The sequence below is a fragment of the Thamnophis elegans genome, chromosome 7 (assembly GCF_009769535.1).
Source record: "Thamnophis elegans isolate rThaEle1 chromosome 7, rThaEle1.pri, whole genome shotgun sequence".
In the NCBI taxonomy this organism is placed as follows: domain Eukaryota; kingdom Metazoa; phylum Chordata; class Lepidosauria; order Squamata; family Colubridae; genus Thamnophis; species Thamnophis elegans.
Window position 1 is genome coordinate 17,365,287 of NC_045547.1, and position 16,790 is coordinate 17,382,076.

A 16,790-nucleotide genomic window follows, 5' to 3' on the forward strand; every position below is an offset into this window, starting at 1 on the left:
TTCCCACCAAAGGTGGTCCCTATTTTTCGACTCTTTACAAGATATGCAATGAGAAACAAGTTGCCAAGAGAAGCCCATATAAGATTTACCAAGAAAGCAATCAGAACACAAATGCTACAAATGGCAAGCGATATAAGATTGCACTACTATTGGAAAGATACAGGATGATGTAATGAAATGTTATAATAAAAACTAATTTAAATTTAGTTAAATTTAGAATATTATGCATAAAATGCATAAAATGAAGTAATAATAGTTATAGTCAAATAAATGATTAACAATGCTAATATATATTATAATTTAGAGTTACAACCCCTGGTATGCCCAAATATGGGAGGAAGTCCACATACATATATACACATACATACATACATATACATATACATACATATATATACATATATATATATATATACATATACATACATATATATACATATACATATATATACACACACATATACATATACATATATTTAAAGTCATATATATATATATTTAAAGTCATATATATATATATATATATATATATATATATATATATATATATAAAGTCATATATATACATACATACATACATACATATATATGCATATATGCATATATACATACATACATACATACATACATACATACATTTAGTGTCACAACCCCTGGTATGCCCCAATTATGGGAGGAAGCTAACTGCTTCCATTGTCTGTCAATCGGGTCATCACAGGAGTCCATCACGACAGAAACCCAATATTTTTACTGTTGCCTTTGTTATATTTGTGTTATATTTGTGCTGATAAATAAATAAAGGGAGACTAGTATAGATCTATTTCAAGCTATTTAGCTCTCATCAGCTAGCCATACCGGGTTCGAATCCCAGTAAGGGTATGGCTAGCTGATGAGAGCTAAATAGCTTGAAATAGATCTATACTAGTCTCCCTTTATTTATTTATCAGCACAAATATAACATATATACACACACACAGACACACACACACACACACAAAAGAATATCACTAGGGCGATGTCCTCTGGCTTGATGCAGATCAATATAGTGTAGGAAGTTAGCACTCGCCCCTCTCCTAGAAGAATGAAATATGCTAGGAAATATTGAAAAGGCAGAATATTATATTTCCCTGGATAAGAAATGGAGAAACATGTTTTATGCAGGAAATAAACTCATTCTTAATAGCCCTCACCTTTGTCAATGGGCCCTTAAAATGCCTGAGCCAATCTATTCTACATAACAAAAGTAGGATTAGCCTGCAACAGAAATTTACCATGTGGAATCTGGGAACTCAATCAAGCTTGGGACTCAAAAGACACACAACCTACAAAGCTAGCTAAGACACCCCCACCCCCCATCCCCAGGAGTCTGACAACCAATCAGAATACATTTGTAACACAGGAACAGGAAACAGAGAGGTGGGGCCGAACAGAGAGTATAAAAAACTCAGGGACTCTCAGCAAGCCCCTTCTTTTTTTTCTTCTTCTTCACCCAACATCTGGAAGCATGTGATCCCCCTTTTCTGTTCAGGAGCTCAAGCCATGTGATCCTGTCCACCATTAAACCATCTTTCCAAGCAGCCTGCAGGTTTCCAGTGTCTTTCCCCCCACTTGGAACTGAACCCAGAAGGACATTTCTTCCAACAATACAGACAAAAAAGAAGGAGGATAAAGATTCAGTTTACTATTATAAGGCACCAAGCTTGTAAACAGAACCACAACGACCCCGGATTTCAACCCTTCACAGTGTTTCCCTTCTCTGCGATGCCATCGCTCCTCTTAAGTATGTGATTTACCAGCACTGAATCCTTATTTAACTTGTGGACTAAAATGCTCCAAACTCCATAATAAATTTTGGAGTAGACTTTTGCAAGAGGACAACCGAGCAGCCTGTTCACTGTCCTGCGGCAAGCACACATCCTTCCTCCCCCTCCCCCCCTCCCTTGATGTGCCTCCCTTAATTCATTTTTGTAAAACAAACTGTACAGCCAGCTTATTTCTCCCGGTGATGAGCTGCTCTCGTATTCTTTCTGCAGTGCTGATTCAGTTGGATTGTTCCCCGCACGAAAACCAGCAGCAGATCTTACGAGGTTTCTGGAAAAAACGGGAGCTAATAGGAAAGCGGATAGCAACTGAAGTGTGTATCTATAGCAGGGGTGGGCAATTCCATCAGCTGGCCAGTGTCGACTGGCAACTACCTGGAGGAGAGCCTTCTCTGTGGCTGCTCTGACCCTCTGGAACGAACTCCCCATGGAGATTCATACCCTCACCACCCTCCAGGCCTTCCGCATAGCCCTTAAAACCTGGCTGTTCCGACAGGCCTGGGGCTAAAGACTCGCTGCCCCACTTCGAATGGTATGATTGTTGTGCTTTTAACTATGTATGGTTTCTATGTTTTTGTAACTCTGTTTGTATTTCCCCTCCCTTTTTGAGTTGTGAGCCGCCCTGAGTCCCTTCAGGGAAAAGGGCGGCATACAAATAAATTAAACAAACAACAATAAACAACAACAATTCATTTTTCATAGGGGCCACAGGAAAATCTGGGACTGTTATGGAGGGCCGAACCAATAGGGCTGTAAAGCTCAATAATTAAATAATCAATACAATTGTATTAATACATTAATACTGCAGGAGTCTATGAATCAGTATTGGCTATTTGCTTTTATTATGAATTGCTTATGTTACTATATAATTGTTACTGATTAAACCAATATCTGCTGTTTGCTTCCTGATATGATATACTGCTAGAAATCATTTATTCAGAATTAAGCTTTGATATTGGCTTCTGCTTATATTATTGGATACTGTCAGAAATTAGTTGTTTTCTAGCCTAGCAAATTGTAACCTTAATACTGGATGGCATTACTGCAAATGTTATCTCACTGCTGCGTCTCGCTTCTATTCTTGGCTTCAAAGCTAGGGACATTCTTGAAAATATGGAAGAAATTGTTACGCGAGAATATCAGGCCCCACAGATAAAAGAACCAAACTAGGGAGTTTTCCTGGCTCATAAATCCTTAAAGCATTCTGCCGAATAACAACTCAGCAAAGGGGGGGCTGCCACCCCTACACCAGTGGTTCCCAAACTTGGCAACTTTAAGACTTGTGGACTTCAATTCCCAGAATTCTCCAGCCAGGAGAATTCTGGGAGTTGAAGTCCACAAGTCTTAAAGTTGCCAAGTTTGGGAACCACTGCCCTACACAAGGCTATAGGAATCCTCCCTAGATAAGGTAGACAGAGAGAGGAGCTTGAACAAAAGAACGCTTTAAAGATCACGTTAGTAATGAATCTCTCATTGGATAAACTTTGTTTCTATCTGCCTAAAAAAATGTATATAATACTCTGAGCTCCTCTTGCAGGGTGTGGCTATTCCTTACATGCATTTGTTTGTATGTTTTGGAGATAGTTTTATCACCCAGCTTTTGCTATGGCCATAAATAAAAGCTGATATTTTTTGCAAGCCTCGTCTCAAGTCTCACTCTCTTGGGCATTTCAGTGACTCAGGGAAACTGCTGGAACCTTACAATACAATTGAACGGGTCCAGAGGTATTTCACGAGAAGAGTACCCCACTCCTCTATTCACAATAGACCTCCCTATGCCACAGGCTCAAAATTTTGGGCTTGGACAACCTTGAACTTCACCGCCTACGGTCTGACCTAAGCATAGTACACAAAATTATCTGCTACAACCTCCTACAAGTCAACGACTACTTCAGCTTCAACCTCAATAATACATGGGCAAACAATAGATACAAACTCAAGGTAAACCACTCCAAACTCGGTTGCAGAAAATACGACTTCAGCAACAGAGGGGTCAATGCCTGGAATGCTCCACCTGACTGTTGTTACAGCTTCAAACCCTCACTGCTTCAACCTTAAACTGTCTACTGTGGACCTCACCCCATTCCTAAGAGGTCTGTAAAGGGGGCGTGCATAAGCGCACCAGTGTGCCTATTGTCCCTGTCCCCATTTATTTGTACTCATTTCCTTTGTTCATGTTTATACGTATACCTGTTGTCTTGTACATGTTTGACAAACTAAATAAATAAAATAAAAAAAGTACACATTCACGCATGTACGTAAATTGTGGGGGGGAGAGCTGTTGCCTTCAAAATAAAAGCAACGTATATTGTGTGCACGGCACAAAGTTAGTTACATTTGATTTCTACTGTATTTTTCAGAGTATAAGACACTGTGAAGTATAAGACGCACCTAACTTTTGTAGAGGAAAACAAGGGGGAAAAAATCTGCTTCTGCCTCCCAGCCAGTTGCCTGGTGGAGCAAACATCAAGTTTCACTTTCAGTTTAAGCACCCTCCCGATCATCAGCTGTTTCAGGCTGCAGGGATTGCTACAGCCTATTGCAGCCTCCGCAAGCCCCATTTTCCCCGTTTGCTGCAAGGAGGTAAATTGCTGGGAGGCAGAGGCCAAAGGGTGGGGGACGGTGGGACTGCATTCAGTGTATAAGATGCACCCAAATTTTCACCCTCTTTTAGAGGGGGAAAGGTGCATCTTATACTCCAAAAATATGGTGATTTCCAATTAACTTCATGCAGGCCAGACAGGGATGGCTTCAGGGGGAACAAAATACCCAGATCTAATCTATAGGAACATTCTTAACCATGGTTAATAGCAGAAAGTGTGGCTGGTGATGGGTAGAGGAATCAGGTGATGGACACTTACTCCAGGACATCTCTGTTGAATTGTTTCTTGCTGTTTCCCAGAAACTCCCCGATCATTTGTCGGCTGAGCCCCTTACGCTGCAGCAGGAAATGGGCCACGCCAATCGGTGTATCAGGGATGAAGCCTCGGGAGATCAGGAACTGGATCCCCTTGTCTGGATTTCTGCAAAGGGCAGGGAAATAAAGGTGAGACGGATCCTCACAATTTTGCTTAGAACACAATTCTTGTCTAAGAAGAGGTTGTGAGCAGTTCTATATCAAAACATACTTTACTCTTCATACTGTTTCCATCTCCCCTTAAAACATGAACAGAATCCGCAACGGGCTGAGAATCAGAGTCTCCACTAGATAATTGACCGTCAAGCTGAAAGTAAATTAATCAAGTAAAAATAGCTAACGGGAGAAAATCTTTTTACTTAAACTTCCTCAAACCCCATTATCCAGACCTAATCCACATACCAAAGGATAAGGTCTGTAAACACAAGGAGAGTTAATTAAATTAGATCTCCCAGCAGAACTGCAGGTTCACAAGAATACACAAGCACACACGGGGGGTGGAGAGAGAGAGAGAGAGAGAGATGCCCTTCAAGTGTCATCCTAGACATCCTAGACATCCCACATCCAGGACAAGTTCCCTTATATAACTGTGTCGCCGTATCCCATTTCTCTGCAGATGCCCCTAAAGGCAAACTCTTTGCTTTTAGGAATAAGTATTTCTTCTTTCCTCACAACTGTCTGGATCTCATTTTTATTTAGCCTTGCGCCACTCCCACCCCACCCCCAAATTACTCTTCTGACAAGTCCATGGAAACCTTTCCTGGTTTTTTCTACAGCTGTACAATAGATGGCAATGCCACCCATGGATTCCAATCCACTCATGGAATGGACTGAAACCTCTCAGCAATTGCTACATCCTTTCCAGTATCCTTGGTCCCATCTTCCTTTTGCTCCAGTTGTAAGGAAGGTGTCATTTTCTTTTCTTTTCTTTTTTGCAAATAGGGAACTTTGGTTGCCAGCATGGAACAGTGTGTGTGGCCAGTGCAACCACGGGAGCAAGACAACTGGCATGCCCTGATTTTGGCTTCTTGACATAATGTTGAGGAGGCAGGACTGAGAGCTAAAATACAGAATGGTCTCGGCTGGAAGTACGCCATCTTGGTGAGCAGAGGAGATTCAGCTAACTCTCTCTTACTTACCGTCTTTCCCCCAAAATAAGATCCTGTCTTATTTTAATTTTTTTGCCACCAAAAAAGGCACCAGATCTTATTTTTGGGAGGAGGAGGTTGACCACAGACTCACCTTACTCCTTTTTTTTTGCTGTCAGGGGCCTTCAGGAATTTCTTCTGAGACCGGCAAGGCTTTCTTGAAGGCCTTGGCAGCCGATAACCGAGCTCAGGAGCTCTGTTATCAGCTACAGAGGCCTTTAGGAAAAGCTTGCAGGCCTTGCTGGCTGCAGAAGAAATGAGCCAGCAAGGCAGGTGTTGGATTGTGCGAAGTGTCAAGTTTCCAAAAGATGCCCTAATTAATTCATGAGCCTCGAGCCAAGTTTCAAAAAAAAAAATCCAGTCATTTATTTGGAACACCATTTCAGCAATAACCCATTACAGTCAGCTCTGACCTCATTTAAATTGTGGCTAAACTTTCCCCCCCGTTTCTTCCCTCCCCTCAGTCTGTGTCATAAATCACATTCTCCAATGAAGTGCACACCCCACAAGCCTGCTGTAATAATCTGAGATCTGATTCTAGCCTAAGTTATGCATGGAATGCGCTTCTCCCCCTTTCCTCACCATGGCAACTTGTAACAGACATGCAAATGCTTTATGAATTGACATGAGGCCTGGCTGCAACTGTCCAAAGGTAAATAGTAGGGCAGCTCCACCATCCCCATCCCCACCTGTTCTGGCCCCCCTCCATCTGGTAATGAACGCAGACACAGGTTTAGCTGTTTGCCACTCTTTATTCACAGCAATTATAATCCTGTTGGCTGAAAGCCCAGACACGACTCACTGGCAAGAAGTTGGCAGCAACCCAGACTCCAACAGCCATGGGAACACAAGGCAGACTAGACAAGGAGTTCTCCAGATTATTACGAATGGTTGTGTCCTGCAAAAGGATTCCTCTCAAAGTCTCTTCATATATACTCTCTTGGGAGGGGCCAAGCCACAACCACCTGGGCCTGATTATCTCTTATGAGTCTGTCTCTGTAACTGCTGCCTCCGTTTCTCCGCCCTCCGTTGCCTGGCGTCAGGGGCAAACTCCCTTTGATCTTCCCCACTGCTCCATGCCTCAGGCGCTTTCTGGTAGCCAACCAGCCTCTCTGGTCCCAGCTTTAAAGTCTGAACCCTGCCCAGGGTCCTCCACATCTTCCACGGCAGACTCATAGGGTTCCTCGCTATCGGAGTCCATCGGCAGCTCCAACAGCTCCTGCTGGGCCAAACACCCACCCTAGCTTAATTTTTACCTGTGCACCCTGGAGTGGACAGGCCTTAATTAGGGCTTATTTTGGGAGGGTAGGACTTATACTGGGAGCACATGTAAAACTTAAGCTAGGGCTTACTTTCAGGGTAGGTCGTATTTTCAGGGAAACACGGTAGGAGATGAAAAGGAGCTCACATTCATACGTATTTTTATTAGAGGGGTAGAGTGAGGCACTCAATAACTCATCAATAGCCTGGCACTGACATCACTCCTCACAGGTTGGGCAGATGGAGTTTGTTCTAACCTGCTGTCAGATTTCAGCAAGCATTATAGATGTCTAAGTCAGAGTAAGAAGTACAATACCTGTAGTAGATGGAGAACTAATGGTGAGAAAAAGCCCACTGAAGCCTTGCTTCATTTCAGTTCCGAAATCAGAACATCTGGAAGTGTCATAAGGTTAGGCAAAAAGAACAAATACTAGAAAATTCACTGATGGGGGGAAAAACCTGATACAGTCTCTTCTGCTTTAGGAAGTACTTATTTGCAGTTCCCCAGGCTGAAAGGTAGCAGGGTAATCAAAGTAATAATTTCTTACTGAAGAGGTAAGGTAAAGGTTCCCCTCACACATATGTACTAGTCGTTCCTGACACTAGGGGGCGATGCTCATCTCTGTTTCAAAGCCGAAGAGGCAGCGCTGTCCAAAGACGTCTCCAGGGTCATGTGGCCAGCATGACTAAAGGCTCAAAGAACGCTGTTACCTTCCCACCAAAGGTGGTCCCTATTTTTCTACTTGTATTTTTAACGTGCTTTCGAACTGCTAGGTTGGCAGAAGCTGGGACAAGTAACAGGAGCTCACTCCATTACGCGGCGCTAGGGAGTCAAATAGTTGAACTGCCGACCTTCTGATCGACAAGCTCAGCATCTTATCCACTGAGCCACCGGGTCCCATGCTGAAGAGGTACAATGATTTAATTCTTGCAGATTTCTCTTCCCTTTTATTCTCATACTCAGGAGTCTGGCACCTAATGTGCTTTATAAAAAGGCATAAACGTGAGCTACAGTTGATCATGAGACGTTTCGGATGAATGAGCTACAAGCTCACACACACAAAAATATGCCTTTCAGTAAAATTTATTACTTGGAAAAGGTGCTAACAAGCATCTGAGTTTTGGCTAAATGTGGGGGATCAGCTGCAGTTGGAAAGCTATTTGTGATCCTCCTCCGAAACATTTTGCGTGTGGTTTCTAGCATTCTCTTCTGCTGCCATCAATTTCTAACGGCTTTTAAAATGAAACCCAGTGATTTCAAGGCCAAATATGCTGTGAGGGATAAAAAAATTAAATGGCTGAGCCATGTGACTTTGGCAGGATTATTGTCCTCTTTAGGAGAATAGAAAAGAATAATATAGAATAGAATAGAATAAGAATAACAGAATTGGAAGGGACCTTGGAGGTCTTTTAGTCTAACCTGCTGCTTAGGCAGGAAACCCTATACCACTTCAGACAAATGGATATCCAACAACGTCTTAAAAATGTCCAGTGTTGGAGCATTCACAACTTCTGGAAGCAAGTGGGTCCATTGATTAATTGTTCTAACTGTCAGGAAATTTCTCCTTAGTTCTAAGTTGCCTCTCTCCTTGATTAGTTTCCACCCATTGCTTCTTGTTCTACTCTCAGGTGCTTTGGAGAATAGTTTGACTCCCTCTTCTTTGTGCAACCCCTGAGATATTGGAACACTGTTATCATGTCTCCCCGAGTCCTTCTTTCCATTAAACTAAACATACTCAGTTCCTGCAACCGTTCTTCATGTTTTAGCCTCCAGTCCCTTAATCATCTTCGTTGCTCTTGTCTGCACTTTTTCTAGAGTCTCCACATCTTTTTTACATTGTGACAACCAAAACTGAACACAGTATTCCAAGGGTGGCCTTACCAGGGCATTATAAAGTGGTATTAACACTTCAAGTGATCTTGATTCTCTCCCTCTGTTTATGCAGCCTTTACTCACACACAATCTATGACAACTTCACTAAGATCATATATTTATCTATTTCATGTATTTTTCATGTATTTATCTATTTGATCCATCATTGGAGGCTTTTAAGAAGAGACTGGACAGTCATTTGTCTGAAATGGTATAGGATCTCCTGCTTGAGCAGGAGGTTGGACTAGAAGACCTCCAAGGTCCTTTCCAATTCTGTTAACATGTTCCAATGTCTTAAAGAAACAAGGAAATTGATATTAGTCTGCTCTGGCTGAGATAAATCACTTTTGATCTCCTTCTTTTCTTAAATAACTCCATTATGTACAGGTAGTCCTCATTTAGTGACCACTCCTTTGTTTAACAAAGTGGTGGCCAAGTGAAATCAAAACTGGGTTTGCAATCTTACAGTTTACCTTTGTTTTACAACCTGTGAAAGTTGTAAATACGAGGACTGGCCATAAAAGTTACTTTTTCATCGCCTTTGGAAATGTGAACGGTTGCTAAACAAGACAGGGGCTAAACAAGGGCTACTTGCACTTCGATTGCTTCTGAACAAGAGATGAATGAGTAAAAGTTTGCCATAGGTTGTAGCTGAAATTATTCTTCCTCATCTCAAAAGGCCTGTTACCATCGTTATTCCATCAAATACCTTGATGCTATAATGATCTATGACAGGGGTCAGCAACCTTAAACACTGAAAGAGCCACAAAAGTCCTAACCAGAAGCCCTCCCCCCCTTTTAACTCTGGAGCCGACCGGAAAACCCGTCCCTTGCCGTAGAGTCTCCTCCTGGCACACCCTGCTTCCCCCCCCACACACACACCCAACTGGAAGCTCCTCTCAAAATTGTGGTGCTGACTGGAGACAGGGAGCCGCAGCAGAGGGATGAAAGAGCCACATGCGGCTCCAGAGCTGCGGGTTGCTGACCTCTGGTCTATGAAATGAAATTCATTTCTCACCCATTTGCTTGTTTTTTCCTTACCCTTCCTGTTTTAAACTATAAATTACCATAATAAGTTAGCTTGATGGAAAGGTGGAATAGAAATGTAGCTCTGTCTGTCTGTCTGTCTGTATTATCTATCTATCCCTTCCTTCCTTCCTTCCTTCCTTCCTTCCTCCCTCCCTCCCTCCCACCCTCTCTCTCCTAGCCAAACCAACCCAAGAATGCTGACAAAATTGGCAACCATTATGTTGATTCAACGTGTTCATTCCACAGAATAATGACTCTTAAAATGTGATAGGTCCTAATTTATATTCCTGGTGGATTGTAGCTGAAGGCTTCACTTGATTGTTATTAGATGATTGTCCCTTGAAGCATTTGTTCGTGGTGGTATTTACTTGGCTAGTCTTAACGTGGCGAATGTGCAGTAGCTATTGGTAGGTTGCCACATGGCAATGTGGCCCCAGCATTCCTGCAGCATTATGCTGTGATAGGAATAGCAATCAGCAGCCGGTGTTGCTTCTAGATTTAACTTGGCAGCTTTTCTCCTCCCCCCCCCACCCCATTTTTTTTTCCCCTGAGAAGTTGAGCAAGTTGGTTGTTATGCTGTGGAATTTCTTCCCTTCTCCTGGCTTCCCCCTCTGCCTACAGAGATGGCCGCCCACACATTGCCACTATTAAAGCTACGCTGCATAATGAGGCTTTCTCTGTTCCAGGGATTCCACCCGTTCGCCAAGGCATCTATTGCTGCTGTTTGAAGTGCATTCAACCCATGCGCAGGAGGCTGCCACAATTCAGAATATTACCCAGTAATTTCTCATATGGGAATTACACAACCGAGCACTTGGCCATACAAAAGATCAGGGACCAAATCAGCCTTATAATATACAGGTAATTCTCAAGTTAGGACCGCAATGGAGCTCCAAGCTTCTGTTGCTAAGCGAAACGATTGCTGAGTGAATTTTGGCCCCTTGTGAGACCTTGCCACGGTTCTTGCCACTGTGGTTAAGGGAATCACTGCAGTTGTTAAGTTTGTAACATGGTTGTTAAATGAATATAGCTGTTCTGGCCTAGGCTTCCTCCAAAAGCACGAGGCAGAGTCCTGGTCCCGACAAAACCCCTTTTATTAAACGAATGTGAATTCCTCTCATTCACATTCAGCAAAGGCCTGGTAAACAGTCTTTCAAAGGTGAATTTATGACCACAGGCCTTATCTAGCTTGGAAAGCTGCCATGTAAATATTTTCCAAACGCAGGGCTGTGCAAGGAAAGACTTGGCACAGAGTTTCTGAGATTCACAGACGGATTTTCACACTCCTGAAACGAATCTAACAACTAAATGAATGAATGGTTTCCTGCAAAAGCCCATTCCCCTTTTGCTCCTCTTTTATTTCTTATGGGAGGGGCCAATCCCCTTCCACCTTTATCACTTTACTCCCAAGCCGACCCTGATTTCTGAGCTGTTTTTTTCTTCTGGCAGCTCTGCGCATGCGCACACTGGGAACAGGCTCCAGCTGTTCCTCTGCCTCGCTGATGTCTGACTCTGAAGGCAACTGACAACTGTCAGACGGCCCTGGCCTCCTCTCTGCCTCCGACGCACAGCCCTCGTCAGAGCCTTCCCCAGCCTCCAGGACTGGCCCATGTTCCTCCCCAACCTCCTCACTGTCCGACTCTGCTGACAGCTCTGCTGGCCACAGGCGGGCCACAACACTGGCTTCCCCATTGACTTTGCTTGTCAGGAGATGGCAAAAGGTGATCACATGACCCTGGGACACAGCAATCATCATAAACATGAGTCAAGTTTTTATAACGATTGCGGTGCCAAGCATTCAAATTTTGATCGCATGACCATGGGGATGCAGCAATGGCCGTGTTAAAAATGGTCATAAATCACAGTGCTGTTGTAACTCTGAACGGTCACTAAATGAACTATTGTAAGTTAGGACTACCTGTCAACCTTCTGCAACCTGAAGCTCACTAGATCTGGAGGGAGACACCTATCATTCCCATCCATAATGCCTAGGAATTCTAGGAGCTGAATTCTACATATTGGGAAGGCTCTCCCTTGGGAATATCTACTGTAGGTAAGCCACTGGTTTTATGAGATCCTGTCGGGAAGTTTTATATCACCCCACATATTCCCATTTATTAGTGAAAGCAATAAAGTTTGTTGCTCTGTAGGGAGCAGTTCCTATTAACTAAAACCTCATGCATGCAGCCTTATGGAGGAAAGGAATCGCATTAGAACCGTTTGGCAACCAGAAGTCTTTTTTTAAAAAAATTATTATTATCACCAAGGGTATTGCACAAGAGGTAATTAATTCCAATGGGAAAGCAGGAGAAAATACAGACTGCCATTGCGATTTAAAAAAAAAAAGGAATATGCCCATATGGTGAAAAAGTAGTGGGATATTACCAGTTCTAAACATTTACCGTAAATTCATTATGTGCCTCAGCATGCGTAAGTCATAGGTCAAGTCACTGGTGACTAAACTAAATTAAAGGGATTATATATAGGATTTTAAATAGGAACAAATGGGTATTATTGCTGATTATTCTAGCCGCGGCATTCTGAATGGCTTCTTTCTTAAGGTGGCTCTTTAAAGGGATATTAAACAATGAGCAAAGATGAATTTGCACCTAAGCCCATTAAACAAGTAAGTAGGTCATTTATTTATTTATTCATCCAGTCATTCATTCAAATTCTTCAAAGCATCCCTGTAGAGTTATTGGGCATGCAAAATAACATCTCATTAAGAAAGTGTTATAAGAGATATTAGCAGACTGCCTTGTCTCTGAAGATACCAGCCACAGTTGCAAGCAAAACTTCAGTAAATCTGTTATCTAACCATGGTCACTCAACCCTGAAACTCAATGCTGCCCAATACTGGTGGCTCTTTAGTCAGTTCAAAAAGTAGCCACGATGGTGATACTTAACACAATACGTATTGTCTTTGGTAGAAGGTCAAGGGTAGACGATATGAGATGCCCAGGTATTTTGGACTTCACATCTTTATTTTAGAAGGCTCTTTAAGTCTTTAATGTGATCCCTTGTTGGTCTGATATGGGAGATTCCACTCTATACCCTACAATGAGCATCTCTGCATTTGTGGAGTGGCAGAGGTAGAAGACCTGGCTCACAACGTATCTGATTGCTGCTTGTATAAGGGGGTTTGAGACAGATACCTTGGCCTATATACCAAATGAATGGTCCATTGGGATCCCCATATCGAAACAACTTACCTTATGTGCGGCCAGAACTGGAAAATAACATTTAACACAGCGCAGTACTTAAACAAAATGGTTTGGATGAGATCTGCATATTTGGGACTGATTTGGGGTAGAATGCAGGGGGTGACACCAAAATATAATTTTATCATATTTTATCTAGATCTTAAATTATTGTACTCTATTCCAATTTCATTTTAGACTCTATTTTATTCCAATTCCATTTTAAATTGCTTCTATCAAATTTTAGTCATGATTTGTTTCTAGAACTTTGCACTTTGATATGGCCCAAGGCTAATCAAGAAAGACTCAAGGTCAATGTCATAAACTTGAATCTTTTCAGTGAAGAAAACTCCAACAATTCTCTGAATAACTGGGTCGACTCTTAAATTGGTCTAACAAGATTCTCCCCCCCAAACATTTCCTTGAAATCTACCATTCTGTAATTTAAAAAACAGTATTCTAAATCCTGACTCTCTAGGTGATATCTTATGTGGGCCAGATTTTTGCACGAAGACAGCTGTCGTTATTCCTTTTCTCGACTCTGAGCTAAAGATTCAAAGTTCCATCCATTTCTATTGGTAGAGGTAGTCCTCGACTTACAACAGTTTGTTTGGTGACCATTTGAAGTTACAACAGCACTGGGAAAAGTGACTTATGACCATTTTTCTCACTTATGACTGCTGCAGCATCCCCTTGGTCTCATGATTTACATTCAAATGATTGACAAGAGACTCACATTTATGATAGTTGCAATGCCCCGGAGTCATGTGATCTCCTTTTGCAAACTTCTGACAAGCAAAATCAACAAGGAAACCAGATTAATTTAACAACTGTGTAACTAATTTAACAACTGCAGTGATTCACTTAACAAATGGGGCAAAAAAAGTCATAAAATGGGGCATAACTCACTTACAAATTTCTCACTTAGCAACATAAATTTTGGGCTCAATTGTGATCATATGTTGAGGGCTACCTGTATCCAGAGGTGGTATTCAGCAGGTTCTGACCAGTTCTGGAGAACCGGTAGCGGAAATTTTGAATAGTTGGGAGAACTGGTAAATACCACCTCTGACTGGCCCCGCCCCCATCTATTCTCTGCCTCCCGAGTCCCAGCTGATCAGGAGGAAATGTGGATTTTGCAGTATCCTTCCCCCGGAGTGTAGAAGAAATGTGGATTTTGCAGTATCCTTCCCCTGGAGTGGAGAGGAAATGTGGATTTTGCAGTATCCTCCCCCTGGAGTGGAGAGGAAATGTGGATTTTGCAATATCCTTCCCCTGGAGTGGGGAGGAAATGGGGATTTTGCAGTATCCTTTCCCTGGAGTGGGAAGGGAATGGGGATTTTACAGTATTCTTCCCCTGCCATGCCCACCAAGCCATGCCATACCCCACCAAGCCAAACCCACAGAACCGGTAGTAAAAAAAAATTGAATCCCATCACTGCCTGTATCCCTTATTTCTAGACTCTAGCCTTGAATTCAGCTTGTTTAAATTCTTTTTAAGCATGGTTTTCAGAAGTGGCACAATTATTCTAGGCTGGGTCTAGTCAAGAGCAGATTATAGTAAAGCCATTACTTCTCCTTAAGTCCATGAACAACCCTCAGTCCTTCAAAGGCTGAACCTCTAAACCAGAAAATGATACTGCTGGGATAAGCCACAGCTAACCTAATTGTTTCTGGTAGCATCTTGTTTGGATGAACTCAGGAAAGCTACAAGAGATTTTAAAGAGATGTTCTTGTCAAGTCACTTACATGTTGAAGAGATTCAGCCCAATGCGGTACAGCCGTTTCCTCATGGTGTCCGTAGAGAGCGTGGGGGATTTGCAGACGGCTGGATTCTCGCAGTGGTACCGTGGCAGGCTCAAAATCATGGCTTGCAGGGCTTCCTTAGAGGATAACTCTGAAGCAGACTTCGCGGAGGTGGACGTACTGCTACTGCTCAGTTGTTCCAAATTGTCTACATTTTCAGCTTCTGATCCCTTGTGCTGCCCAGTCCCGTTTTCAGAGTCAAAGTCAAGTTTTGGCATCGCCATTTGGTCTTGCTCAGCCTCCCCTTTCTCCAAACCATTGGTGTTGAGGTTCCCCTCGGTGATTGGGTGACTATTCTGGAGGGCTCCAGCATCAGGCTGGCCTTCCGAAACCACTTGAAGCTCCTTATCCTCTTTCTCCCCGCCTTCCACTGGGATTTCTTCGATTGTGGCAGCTGGAGAAATTCCAGCCTGGCTACTGTTAGCCAGGCAGTTTGCCATCGACACCGAGGTAGATGAGGAGACCGAGATATTCTTGTTGTCTATTTGGACAGTGACGTCCCTGAAGGCCATCATGAGCGTGCTGCTGCTCTTTGGTAATGTGTCTGGTAGCAGCCCTTCCTCCTCCTCTTGCTCCTTCAGTTCCATGTCCAAGTCTTGGTTTGGTTGCATGGCGCTCGTACTGAAGGTCTCTCTTATCTGATAGGAACTGCCGTCTTGAAGGGAGCACATCGTTTTCAGGCTCCACGTGCTCAGCGCGTCGTCAATCGATTTGGCCAGAGATTGAACTTGCTCGGTGAAGGAATCTTCCAGTTCGGTCAGTGCCCCGCTAATAGTTACTGGCAAAGAGGGAGATCTTACCAAGGGGATGCCAACAAAGTTATAGCCTTCCACTAGAGCTTTCTCAGCAGAGAAATTTTCAGAGTTCTGGACTCGGAGTTTCCTCAAGGAAATCCGCCGGGGCATGCGGCTCTCCAGTAGAGAGTTCCGGATCTTCTCAAAGTTTTTGCTGAGCTGGTACTGGCGGAAGGCAGTCTGAATCGTGCAGGCTGCTCTCCGAGAGACCAAGTGGCCCCCATATTTGTGCTCTAGCATTTCGATCTGAAACACACAAACAAGATTTTGAAAATTGATTTGCGAAGAGTTTGCATTGGCTACTTTCTAAAACACTCCTGGTCTTTGAATAATATTGATATTCTTCTAATTGTGGAATGCTTTTGGTACAGTTCTTCTTTTTTTAATAGTACAGTGCCCAGAGTCATGTTTATGAGATGGTTGGCTATATAAATATGATGTCTGACTACATAAATTACCATATTTTTGGAGTATAAGATGCACCTTTTCCCCCTAAAAGAGGGTGAAAATGTGGGTGCGTCTTATACACTGAATGTAGCCCCACCCACTCACCGGCCCCAACCCTTTGGCCTTTGGCAGCAATTTACCTCTTTGCAGCAAACGGGGGCTTGTAGAGGCTTCAATAAGCTATAGTAACCCCTGCAGCCTCAAACAGCTGATGATCAGGAGAAATTGAAAGTGAAACTTGCTGTTTGCTTCACAAGGCAAATTGCTGTGAGGCAGAGGCAGATTTTTTTTCTTGTGCTAATCAGGCTGTTTGCTGTTTGCTGCAAGGAGGCAAGTCAACAACTATTAATGCCTATAGAATGTTCAAATTATTAGACTTATTTTTAAAAAACTGCTTCATTATTATTCTAGACAACTTCACAAAATGAAGAAGCTTTTTAAAATAAATGCTTGATCTGAAGAGGCCCAGTGTTATTGTTTTAAAAAGTGCTATTCT

The 16,790-nt window shown here is 42.8% G+C and overlaps 1 protein-coding gene across 1 annotated transcript in view; it reads right to left on the minus strand.

Annotated features, from left to right (window-relative positions):
• The window catches only part of LOC116511777 (IQ motif and SEC7 domain-containing protein 3-like), a 67,655-nt gene extending 51,568 nt beyond the window's left edge, over nucleotides 1–16,087 (minus strand). Inside the window, exons 1-2 of the mRNA XM_032221965.1 lie at nucleotides 14,997–16,087; nucleotides 4,682–4,843 (exon numbers count right to left, since the gene is read on the minus strand). Of these exons, the coding sequence (XP_032077856.1) occupies nucleotides 4,682–4,843; nucleotides 14,997–16,087 (1,253 nt within the window). The remainder of the gene's footprint in view (nucleotides 1–4,681; nucleotides 4,844–14,996) is intronic.
• Between the last annotated feature and the right edge of the window lie 703 nt (nucleotides 16,088–16,790).